At 44.1% G+C, this 12,778-nt stretch overlaps 1 protein-coding gene across 1 annotated transcript in view; it reads right to left on the bottom strand.

Moving 5' to 3' along the window:
* NEURL1 (neuralized E3 ubiquitin protein ligase 1) overlaps positions 1-12,778 on the bottom strand; it is a 266,866-nt gene that overhangs the window by 84,997 nt on the left and 169,091 nt on the right. Inside the window, exons 2-3 of the mRNA XM_065407292.1 lie at positions 5,259-5,500; positions 749-1,070 (exon numbers count right to left, since the gene is read on the bottom strand). Coding sequence (XP_065263364.1) covers positions 749-1,070; positions 5,259-5,500 — 564 coding nt within the window. The remainder of the gene's footprint in view (positions 1-748; positions 1,071-5,258; positions 5,501-12,778) is intronic.

Genomic DNA, 12,778 nt, shown 5'->3' with positions numbered 1-12,778 from the left:
GCAAACTCGGAGCCTGATCACCTCCTGTGAGGGGGCCAAACTTCCACAATTCCCACTGGATTCATTCAGAGATGAGGTTACTCGGCACCTCTCGTACCACACCCCCAACCATGTTTCCAATCTTTTGGGTCCAGAGAATGGATCCAGTTCCTCTGAGCTAATATTTTGAAAACGATGTTTTCCACTACATAACAACTGCTTATCCCAGAATATGTGGCTGGAGCGTAAGCTATAAGTCTCCCACTTACCCACCCAGAGAATCATGGTATTGCCATCAGAGAAGGAATTACATATTAGCAATAAAATGCATTTCCCCACCCCATAACTGGGAAAGCAAATAAGACAGAGGACGTTTTATAAGGTACATTCCACACTGCAGCACGTGCAGCGATGTAGTTTCATTGGTGCAAGTTCTCTTGGCAGAAATTCCTTTATTTACTGACAGTTGCTAGTGATTTATTGTTTCCCACCCTCCCACTCCTATAATAAATGTTTGCTTAGCTTTAAACACACTAATTATTATGGGTTCAGATTGTAAGATTTACCCTGATGGAATTTAACAACCTTTTCCTTTCTCAGCAGCAGATTTGTCACAGTGAGTAGGATTTTTTTTTTAATCTACTGGACAGACAGTACCTGGCTAATTTATCATTGGGATTTGTCCAGCCTCATTTCTTAGCTGTAGAACATAGGTACATAGACTCTAAGCACTCAAGTCAAGAAATAGCACTTTCAGAAAGGCACCTACCTAATAGCTGCACCCCCCGGGTGAGTCCGTACACGTCAATCAAAGCCCACAGGGGTTCCGTGATCCTCACCCCACTGAAGAACAACATCGCAGCAGAGTCATTGACCCGATAAAACACCCGGCCCTTTTTGTCCACCCAGAATGCTATGATGTTTCCTTCATTTGCAAACTCTTCTGGCAGGGCTTTGGCCCAGAATCCACTCTGGGAAACCAAGTCCGGGCAAGCGTACTTTGGCAATGTGTCAGGATTAATCCGGGAGGGATCCTTGGAAGTAAATCCGAGTCGGAGAGCCCCACTCCAGCAACACTGCTTCTTTGTTATCTGCAAAGATAACAGCAATAAGAACATCTTGCATTCCAATAGCACTTTACAGGCTACAAGATCCATGCCGTGCCATGCTGAAGGCCTCCTGCATGGTTCTGAGTGCTCTCAGCTCCCACTGGATTGGGTCCTGTGTGTTCTAGAATAATTTAATCCACCACTAAAAATGTGGCCACCTCTGGGGTAGGACATGGCATCTGCATAACAGCACACAGCAACACTGCAGAAAAGGTTAAGACAGAACGTAAAAGAGACTGTATCAAGTTAAAACTACAGGGGGGGATATAATTAGCCCGGGCGCGCGAACTAAATTCCATTTCTGGGGTAATTACATTCTGCCTTGCAAACCTACTCTTGGCAGAAGCACCAACAAATCTTTTCTGGTCAGAGGATTTTACATCTCATATGAAAGATGGCGCCTCCAGCAGCCCGTAGCACTGAGCTGGGGCATTGGTTCTTTCTTGACTCAGGGTGCCGAGTGCTGCCTACTGAAAAACCATCACTACTTCCTACAGCACCTTAAGGCTTTCCTAAGAGGTCTCCCAGCTACGTAAAAAACGATCTGGCGCTTGCTTAGCTTGTCAGATGGGATGACATCACAGCCCTATGGTAGCTGATCTGGATGCAGCAAAATGCAATAAAGCATATTTAATGACATTAAATATATAACATGGAAATGACAGAAGTCCATTCGTCGCTGAAAAACTGGGATTATTTATTGTAGCAATTTCACTGCAAATCCTAAATCCTCCTGGGACCTAGATAAATATGACCTCATTGTACAACTTGCTCTGCAGTGTCTTGCCAATATTTTATACTAATCACATGCTACACAAGTAAATATTCATATGGCGATATGGGGAGTATATCCCCTTGTATTCATCAGCCCCTACAAATAAACAGTTGCCAACACAGGCTGATTATAGGTAAACTATAGGTAGTATCTGGGTTAAAATCTAGTGTAAACCCTGCCAAGCATTTGCATAGCTGGACACCCAAACACACTAATTTTTGCTTAAAAAACAAAAAAAAAGGCAATGATTAATGATGGGCCAAATCCTCTACTCAGCAAACACCCCCATTTGACAGGCTGGGGAGGTCCACAGGGCGTGGGATGGGGAGGGAACATTCATCTGCCATGCCTAGACTGTAAAGGAGTAGCTAAGTTGTTCCATGACTGCTACTGCAGTTTGGGGCTGCTGCTTCCTACATCCCACCTCCACAGATCCACTGACTCTGGCCCCAGCCACACCCACTGCCTGGGATTCCACCTCCAAGAAGCTCCATCAAAACACAGATCCACATCACACTGGACATCTCCACTTGCCGGCACTCTGGCCTGCTGAACAACTCTGGATTCATTGCCTAGTGGGCTTCTTAGAAGACTTAGACGAGCAGAGAAGGGTGTAGGATTAATTCTGAAATGACATCTGGCAAACAGGGTCAAATCCCACAGTCCCTCACTCAGGCCTGTAGTGGGAGTTTTGCCTGAACATGAGCTGCGGGATTGGATGCATAGAAAAGAAGTTGGTGAGAATCTGACATAGAAAACACAAAAGCTTAGAGATGACAGTTTGGGGAAAGAGAGAAAAAAAAGACTGCTGGAAATGGACTCAGCAGAAAATAGACACAGAAAGGCAAAGGCATTCTTCAGATTTATGTCAATCCCCAAGGCACTTTTTCTGCTTATGCTTGTTGATTATTCATGTGCAAAATTCCCATTAGTTTCAGTGGGAGCTCTGTTCGTAAAGCCCTAGTGCACAGATGAAAGTCCTGCCCGCTAATGCTTCATGTGTGTTATGGAAGATAAAATCCTAATATACATGGTCAAATACAAACATCGAGCTTCCTGAGTAGGGACAGGAGAACTGGTTCAGAACATAGAAATGACCCATAATCTTTGCCTAAAATGCAAACCTTTGGTGAGGTTTTTCAAAAACAAAATAATTAGTTAACTCTCATCTCCCATCCCAACCATCTCATAATTTGTCAGGGTCATTTGTCTCTGCATTTCCCAGCTTCCAGCCAAAAATGCAACAGAACTAGATCAGTCCTGCTGCATTTCCAGCCTGCATGGAAGCAAGAAGAACTGAACAGAAAATGAATAGAAGCCTGTGTAAGGGATTTTTCCACCCAAGGGCCGGAGCCAGAGAGGTGTTGAGTGCTCTCATTTCCTACTGACTTCAATTGGAATGAGGAAGCTTGGCACCTCTCAGGAAGTGCTCAGCTCCAAGTTCAGGCTCCACATTTGCAGACCCAAAAGCTTTGGATATTTCAGAGACAGACTCAGACTTTTAAGGTCTTATCTGAATTGAAAGGAAGAACCTCCAAGCCTTTGGATATGCCCTAAAGGTGGTTCAGCCGCTAAAGAGCCATAGCTAAACCCTTTCAGCTCTCAATACAAGGAAGAGCATGTGATCTACAAGTCAGGCTACATGTGGTTTGTCTGAAGGCTTTGGTGCAAAGGGATATCTGTCCAGGAGAAGTGGTGCCCTCCAGGCAGGGCCGGCGCTTCCACTAGGCGACCCTAGACGGTCGCCTAGGGCAGCAGGATGTGGGGGACGGCATTTCGCCACCCTCTCCGGAATTTCAGCGGCGAGGGGCTTCTTCCGCTCCAGGTCTTCAGCAGCGGGTCCTTCACTCGCTCCGGGACCCACCGCCAGAGTGCCCCGAAGACCCGGAGCGGAAGGACGCCCGCCGCCGAGAACGCAGCTTCAGAGGAGGAGCTGCCGCCGATTACTGTGGAGGAGCGCTGCCGGCAAAAACCCTGGCGCCGCTCCTGCCTCCAGGAGAAGCCCTAAGCAGCAATCTATGTCGCCCTTCAGTGCACATGCCACAAAGGAGGTGAATCAGTCTGATCCCAGTGAGGAAGTGGGATTTCTGCAACCTCGTCTTCTCTGATCTTGACAGATGCAATCTTGGCCTGCTCATATCCCCATTACTGCAAAGATCATTCTCCTGGCCCATCACTCTGACCATGTGACCCTTCTCTTTGCATCCCTGTAGTGGCTCCCCTTTCTGTATCACATCAAACACCAAGCTGCTTGTCTTCACTTTCCAGACCCTTCATGACCTATCCCCATCCTACTTATCTCTCATGAGCCATCGAGATGTCCACTCCTGCCTCTGACCAGCCCATGGTGCCAGTCTCTATTGCCCACTAGTTACATTTTCAAGCAAGCATCTTTGAGCTTTCTCACATGCTGCCCCTCATGCTTGGGAGGAGCTCCCTCAAAACATCGGCAAAGCGACCATATTCCCCTCTGTGAAATCCCTCCTTAAAACTCTCCTTTGCTGTGATGCCTACAAAAAAATAAACCTAGACTAGGGTTAGGCTGTTGGTGCACTGACAGCACTGCCTGTCATGCTGACCGGTATTATCTCATTATTTCCTTGTATTGCCCCGTCTAGCTATACCTTTCTCTGGTCATATTGTACGTTCTTTGGGGCAGGGACTGTCTTTTTGTTCTGCATCTGTACAGCACCTAGCAAAGTAGGGTTCTGGTCTGTGACTAGGGTTCCTAGACACAATGATAATACAAATAATTGATAATAATACTAATAAAGCAAGAGGATGGCACAGGCACAAGGTCTGTCAGAGCAAGAGCCTAGGACTCTGCGTTCCAGGAAAGGGATGGAAAACATAGGAACATAAGAACGGTCATAGTGGGTCAAACCAAAGATCCATCTAGCCCAGTATCCTGTCTTCCGACAGGGGCCAATGCCAGGTGCCCCAGAAGGAATGAACAAAACAGGGAATCATCGAGTGATCCATCCTCTGTCGTCCATTCCCAGCTTCTGGCAAACGGAGGCTAGGGATGTCATCCCTGCCCATCCTGGCTAATAGCCATTGATGGGCCTATCCTCCATTAACTTATCTAGTTCTTTTTTGAACCCTGTTATAGTCTTCACAACATCCTGTGGCAAAGAGTTCCAAAGCTTGACTGTGCATTGTATGAAGAGGTCTGGTACTAAAACTAAGATGCCCCAATGGGCAAACTATCTCAGTGTTGATATACACCCACTACCATGAGCCATACTTCCCTCACCCAAGACTCCCATCTATGCTTCTCTGGGAACTATGTTATATACAGGTTCTGCTATAACTCACTAATATTTTACACCTAGTCTTTCCTGCTAGCACTTGAGGCCGTTACAATGGCGACGAGGGAGGAGTCATTTACTCACCTTTAACCTGACCTGCTCGTAGATCACGATAGGCCTGTTGCTGAAGGTGATGGCGTTGCAGAAGCTGGCCTGCCGCTTCACTGCCTTCTGTGCCATGTCCATGATGATCTGGGACCCCTTGGCGTGGGGATGGAAAAGCAGTGGGCTGATTGACAAAGCTCCGCACTGCGTGATGGGCAGACAATGCTTCTGCTTGTGGTGGCATCGGTGAGAGGAAGCCGGAAAGGGTCCACCTATAGAGTCTGAGACAGCATTTTAAAAAAGTGACACTTTAAATCTGATCTGAGTAATAATAGGAATCTCTCAGAGCCAAATCACAAGGCGACGTTAGAGGGAACTGCAGTGTGAGATAAGAGCTAGTCTAAATGCCTACACTGTAAATCACTAAAAAGTCTTTCTACAGTGTCTTGAACATAATAGAAGTCTATAACCATATAGATGGCTGCCCTCTAGAGAGTCTGATGATGCAGAGCATGACACGGGGAAGGCAGCTCAGCATCGGAGTGCATGGAAAGTTTCAGGGACACGTTTTCAGAAACAGAGGTCAAAACTCAGTTCCGAAAATTTACCTGCAAATGTGCACGTGCAACTGCAAGCCACTCAAGTGAATCCATGCACAGATAGCTGGCAGTCCCCACTTCCTGACTGCTTCCCTGCCCAGCCACCACCAAGATGCACCTACACCTGACCTGTCCCGCCACCCCGACCTTCCAACTGCAGCCCCACCAGTCCCTCCCCTCCGTTTGCTCCCAAGATGCTGCTGTATTCAGCTTCCTCCTGCACCTTGCCCGCTGTTTCTCTCCCCACTCACACTCTGCAATGCCATGTTCCAGCAACCTCCTACTGCCAACCCAACTGGTCTTAGGGTGACCAGACAGCAAATGTGAAAAATCGGGACGGGGGTGGGGGGTAATAGGAGCCTATATAAGAAAAAGACCCAAAAATCAGGACTGTCCCTATAAAATCGGGACATCTGGTCACCCTAACTGGTCTCCTGCACCAACCAACATCCTTCCTCCCCCCTCTTCCTCCCCAATGCTTCGCCAGCTGCAACCTTAGGTGAGATCCCATTTTTACACTGTCATTCAGGAATGAGAAGCTAATGGTTATGGTGGAGCAGGGGAGCTAAGAGGTGCATGGAGCAGAACAGGGATTATGTGCATATCTAGCCAAGGATCCAAACAGACAGTTTATAAATTAATTGACCTGGTCACTGCAGTAGCTTTATTGGTTCATGAATGAATTGATTCATCTTTGTTTCTTCATAACATACAAAGCATGCAGCAGTTTGAACACAAAACAATCATTATATCAAGAACAAGTCATCGGCTTCCTTCTCCACATGCACAATAGTGTGTATATGTACACTGGTTGAAGGGTCCATAGAAGTAAGATACAGAAAGTCAACAGAAATAAATTGATTATTTGACGGTACATGAGAAACACAACCAAAGCAACGTTAACTCATGTGATAACAATGCCATCCTGCTGTGTCAGTTTGTTTCATATATTACACACAACTAAATACCAATAATAAATTCTGTAACCTTCAGACTGCATGGGCTACATGGAAGTAAGCATCAAATGATGAAATGAAAACTCCTTGGGTAGATTAATTGGCCACAATGGTGTCTTTTAGGAGTACATAAGAGTCATAAAAATTACTGTGGGCAAAACTATACTTCAGCATCATCTCTAATCTAGACAGTAACAGATCATCAGAACTGGACCCCGCTCTTTCCAGACATTGTGGTAGTTCAAATCTGTATCCAGACTTGGTTTCTTACTTCTGTTATTGTACTGGGTCTGAACCAAATCCCCAAACTTTGGAAAAGTTTCGATTCTAATCAGAACTGTAACTCACCCCTTTGCTAGTCTAGATGCGGATCCAAATTTATCTTAATTCACCCTTTCATCATTTTCTCACTACTACCTATAGATGTGGCAGAAATGCCAACATCTAGGCAGGCCCTCTCAGAGGTCCAGAGAGGCCCGGGCTACTTCCAGCCTTTGAGGCCCCCAGCCATAATAAAAATAAAAAATGACGACACATGGTCTAATCTTGTGCCATCAGAACCGATATATTTTATTAATATGTATGAACATTTTTAACTCTTAAATATGACAAAATCTATATCAGTTAACAAAAAAAATTATGTCTTTTACCAAATCACATCTCTTATTTGCTTAAATTTACCGCTTTAAGCTGAGAGAGTGTGTCACATTTTGGTCTGATAGGGATGCACATAAAAACAAGTTGCAAAACTTATCAAATGCCAAAAAATTAACAAGTGTCTAAATTTGAGGCCCCCTTTGAGCTTGAAGCCCAGGCGAAATGGCTCTCCTGGCCCCCCCCTCTGATTGGCCCTGCATCTAGGACTTGTAAAACTAGACCAGACATATACAGGAGAAGAAAACAACTGTAGGTAATAATCCTGCTTTAGCAGGGAGAGGGACTGGGGGACGTACAACACACACAGCACTTTCAACACAAAACACTCATTATATTGAGAGTAAGTCATCCACCTCTTTCTTTCCTCATACACAGCCTGGCGTGTGGGCATGGGGGTGGGGCAAGGCTGTTCATAGAAATCAGATAAAGAATATCACTAGAAAATACTTGATTATTTGACCCAGTGGATTGGGAGCAGGTGGCTTGCAGAAGCAACAGCTTGCGTGTGGAGTGTGTGGGAAATGGCAGCTGGAAAAGTATGGGGAAAGCACAGGTGGAGCAGCCAACAAGAGAGAGATAGAGATTTGTATTTTCTAGAGGAATATTGGTCAGATATAATATGACTGATGGAGTGCATGTAGTCCAGTGCCAGGTGATTCAGAGGAAGGTGCAGAAAACCCTGCAGTAGGCAGATATGGAATAAGCTGTGGGGGTTTCTTCCTAAACCCATATGTAGTTAAAGGCCCTGAAGCATGAGGATTTATTTACACCCCTTCCAAAACTCTTAGATTTTAAAAAAATCATAACAACTCTGGTTATGTTTATCCATATAGATGTCCAATCCTTTTTTGAATTCTACTACATTCTTGGCCTCAAAGATATCTTGTGGCAATGAGTTCCTAAGGCTTAAATGTGTATTCTGTGAAAAAATATTTCCTTTTATCAGTTTTAAATCTGCTTTCTTTCAATCATTGAACTCCCCCTTGTTCTTGTATTATCATGCTGAAAGGGCATAATGAGCGGGGTCCCGCAGGGATCGGTTCTGGGTCCGGTTCTGTTCAATATCTTCATCAATGATTTAGATAATGGCATAGAGAGTACACTTATAAAGTTTGCAGACGATACCAAGCTGGGAGGGTTGCAAGTGCTTTAGAGGATAGGATTAAAATTCAAAATGATGTGGACAAACTGAGAAATGGTCTGAAGTAAATAGGATGAAATTCAATAAGGACAAATGCAAAGTACTCCACTTAGGAAGGAACAATCAGCTACATACATACAAAATGGGAAATGATTGCCTAGGAAAGAGTACTGCGGAAAGGGATCTGGGATCACAGTGGAACACAAGCTAAATATGAGTGAACAATGTAACACTGTTGCAAAAAAAGCACACATCATTCTGGGATGTATTAGCAGGAGTATTGTAAGCAAGACACGAGAAATAATTCTTCCGCTCTACTCTGCACTTATTAGGCCTCAACTGAAGTATTGTGTCCAGTTCTGGGCGCCACATTTCAGGAAAGATGTGGACAAATTGGAGAAAGTCCAGAGAAGAGCAACAAAAATGATTAAAGGTCTAGAAAACATGACCTATGAGGGAAGATTGAAAAAATTGGGTTGGTTTAGTCTGGAGAAGAGAAGACTGAGAGGGGACATGAGAACAGTTTTCAATTACATAAAAGGTTGTTACAAGGAGGAGGATGAGAAATTGTTCTCGTTAACCTCTGAGGATAGGATAAGAAGCAATGGGCTTAAATGCAGCAAGGGCGGTTTAGGTTGGACATTAGGAAAAACTTCCTAACTGTCAGAGTGGTTAAGCACTGGAATAAATTGCCTAGGGAGGTTGTGGAATCTCCATCATTAGGGATTTTTAAGAGCAGGTTGGACAAACACCTGTCAGGGATGGTCTAGATAATACTTAGTCCTGCCTTGAGTGCAGGGAGCTGGAATAGATGACCTCTCGAGGTCCCTTCCAGTTCTATGATTCTATGAGATAAGGTAAATCGGGTACATCAGTTCACCCTATCTATACTATTCAGTATTTTAAATACCTTTATTGTGTCTGCTCATTGGCCTCCTTTCTAAAGTAAACAACCCCAGTCATTTCAATCTCCCTTCAGATGGAAGTTTTTCCAGGCCTTTACTTTTTCTCATTGTTCATCCCTTAGTTGTCTATCTATTTCTTCTATATCTTCCTTAACAACAGAGGCCCAGATCTCATGGATGGGAGTTAGGCGCCTAAATATTTTTGAGGGTGTGGGCCAGGGTGACTAGAACTGAATACAGTATTCCAGGTGAGGAATTCCATCTCTAACTTCTAGGACTCCTCTAGAATATGCATAGTCTTTTTGCCATTTGTGCAACGAGCCATGTGTTCCTCGGTCTTTTGAGAGAATATAGTAAATTACTTGGTTTCTGGCTAATTTAAAGTCAATTAAGTTAACTTTATTGGTAAAATGACAGATTCCTAAAAGCTAGACTCATCTTGGGGAAAGCTACATTGACAAAGCTGCATCAGAGTGAAATTTTTCCCCACAGGCTTTCACATGAACATTTTCTCTACTCCATTCTGAGACATATCAAATTTCTGTTTCATTTGCTGTAAAATTTCCATATTAAAAACGGCAAATATCAGATGTGTTTACCAGGTGAACTGATGTTTGCCTTAAAGAAATACCAAATTGCGGTTTTTTGCTCAGGAGTGAGAATTTCCCCAGTTTTACACAAAGTTCCTGGTTTTGGTGGAAAACCCTACAAAATTTCAATCGCTTTTCCCACAAAAATGGATCATTTTTGAAAATTTACAGCGAGATATGAAAACTTCTGGTTTTGACCATTTCTAGTTTTGTCTGGAATTTTCACACACCTCTGTGTGTTGGTTTCCAAAAGATACATGTGTGTGAAAGAGAAGAAAGTAACAGGAAATAAGGTGTTCAAATTCAAGCTGCCTTTTCTGGCTGGCTGAAGTGATCCCACCTAACTTCACTATGTGACCCTGAAGAAAGTCATTAGTAGTTGATTACACTCATAGGTCTCATTGGCTTCAGACACCATGGTAAAAGGCAGAGTATAAGAACCTAAATAGAACATCAGGATCTGTCTCCTGAAAGTCAAGGACAAGACAAAGGAGGAGTGATAGGGAGAGCTGTGTGTACCGTAGAAAAGAGTGAGGGCTGACATGATCACGGACTATAAATACCTTCAAGAGTAATATATAATGATGAAAGGGAATTATTCACCACCTTGGAAGATGGTAGGAAAGGAGCAATGGCAGAAAGCTAGGGAAGGAAGCGTTTAGGTTAGCTGTTAAGAAATAATTCTAGACAGTGCAAGGAATTTAGCAGTGGAACAGATTTCCAGGAGTGAAGTCATTTTCACTGTGGTGATTCAAACAGAAGAGAGGATAAGATAGCGAGAACGAAGCAGTGTGTAATCCTGATAAATGAAAGGGGGTCAGGTTAGGTGAACCAAGTATTCTTTTCTGGCCCTACAGCCCAGCATGATTCGTTATGATCCAGCCATAACTGCCAACAAGTTTAACAGTCAAACACAAGGACATAAAAAGGATTTGGAAACATTTTACTAGACTTGCATTGAGAAGCCGAAAGCTTTAATCTTATTGCCATGATTATAAGAACGGCTGTAGCTCTCTGCGGGACATCGTGCCCTTTTAAAACATGGAAATGGAATGACCAAAACTGCTCACAGTTTTCTAAACAGGCTCCAATAACAATGCTGCATATGTCCAATGCATCTGCTGTAGGAGCATTACGCAGCCCGAGGGAGCTGTGCGATTCTGCAGGAACAATATTAGAAGAACGTCTATTTACAGTGACAATTTGGCACTGCAGAGAGCAAACAGGAGCAAAGCCATCTTAGAACAATGCCTGAAAGGCTCATAATGTGACCTTTGCGTTTCCAACAGACACTCAGCGCAACCCACAAGATCACAAACCTCAGGAATAGGGAAAAGTGACTTGGTAGTAGAATCCACGTGCAACAGGATATCAATACAAATAGAGAAGGCCATTCCCTTCTCCCATACCTTATTTAAGGACAAAATCTTTGGGTCCTTACTCAGGGAAGACTCCAATTGAATGGAAGTTTGCCTGAGTAAGGACCTCAGGAAATGGTCCTTAATAAAACAAAGCGCGCCCAGATATTAATATGGTTGGTGCCTTACAGTAATAATGATAGAGATGGGCCAGATACTAAGGTCTTTACTCAGTTCTTCCCAGGGCGAAACTTCCATTCCAAAAGTGAGTTAGTGTGACTGCCACCGTCTTGGCCAAGACCACAGACCTTCAGAGCTAAAACCATGAGTGTCTACAGCTTGACCTAACAGAGGTGGCCTCTGTAGTTGGAGGCTGCAGCAGACACATCCCTCTATGGATCGGGCACAGAGGAGGACGCGTAGCACACACCATCAAGGGGGCTATACTAGCATGTCAGGATTTGGCCGAGTACACTTAATAGAAACCCTTTGTTAAATGCACTGATAACACTGAGGCCTGATCCACAGTCTGAACTTCTCCATAGTCCCAGATTAAAAATCACTATGATATTCTGCATGCTGATTGCAAATGCTACTGCTCACATGAGTAATTTTTAGATCCCCGCCCCCCCATGGTGTGTGATGTGGAGTTAAGTTAAATTTGTAAAGCCAGATTCTCAGCTGACCCAAACAGGCACAGCTCTGTTGACATCAGTGGAGTCACAGAATCTGGCTCATCGAGCTCTGCTCCCACACGTGATATGTTATCTAAGGAAGACGGGAACAGTTGCTCAGAAACAAACTTTGCAAAGAAAGGTAGATTTGAGAGAAGGTGGAAATTTGAGAGCTTGCTCAAGGACAATGCAAGGTTCTTACTGCACAGTGTGACTTGTAAACCAGCAAGGTAGTAATACTTCCAAGTGACAAGATGGTGTTATGATGACACGTTATAATTATAAAAACAGCCTGTATCCCCAGGGCCTCCACAAATGCCACAAGACAACAGGTCCTGTGAGTCACACCTGTACTAAGACACCACCCCAGGTATTTGTATCTGCCAAATTGCTACAAATACAGCAAAACGCCATTGACTTGAGCAGGTTTCCTCCAGGTTTACAACAGGGTTGCTGAGAACAGCATCCGCCCCACAGTGATGGATAAAAATCAGGACAGACCAAAATTTTTGCGTCACACCTGACAGAGGCTGCTGAATGCAGTGTTGTTATAGCCATGTTGGTCCCAGGATACTAGAGAGACATGGTGGGTGAGGTCATATCTTTTATTGGACCAACTTGTGAGAGAGACAAGCTTTCAAGCTACACAGAGTCATTTCAGAAGTTAACACAGAAACCG

The sequence above is a fragment of the Emys orbicularis genome, chromosome 7, assembly GCF_028017835.1.
Source record: "Emys orbicularis isolate rEmyOrb1 chromosome 7, rEmyOrb1.hap1, whole genome shotgun sequence".
Taxonomy (NCBI): domain Eukaryota; kingdom Metazoa; phylum Chordata; order Testudines; family Emydidae; genus Emys; species Emys orbicularis.
Note: the sequence above shows the minus strand (reverse complement) of the source record. Positions and strands in the feature narration are given on the sequence as shown.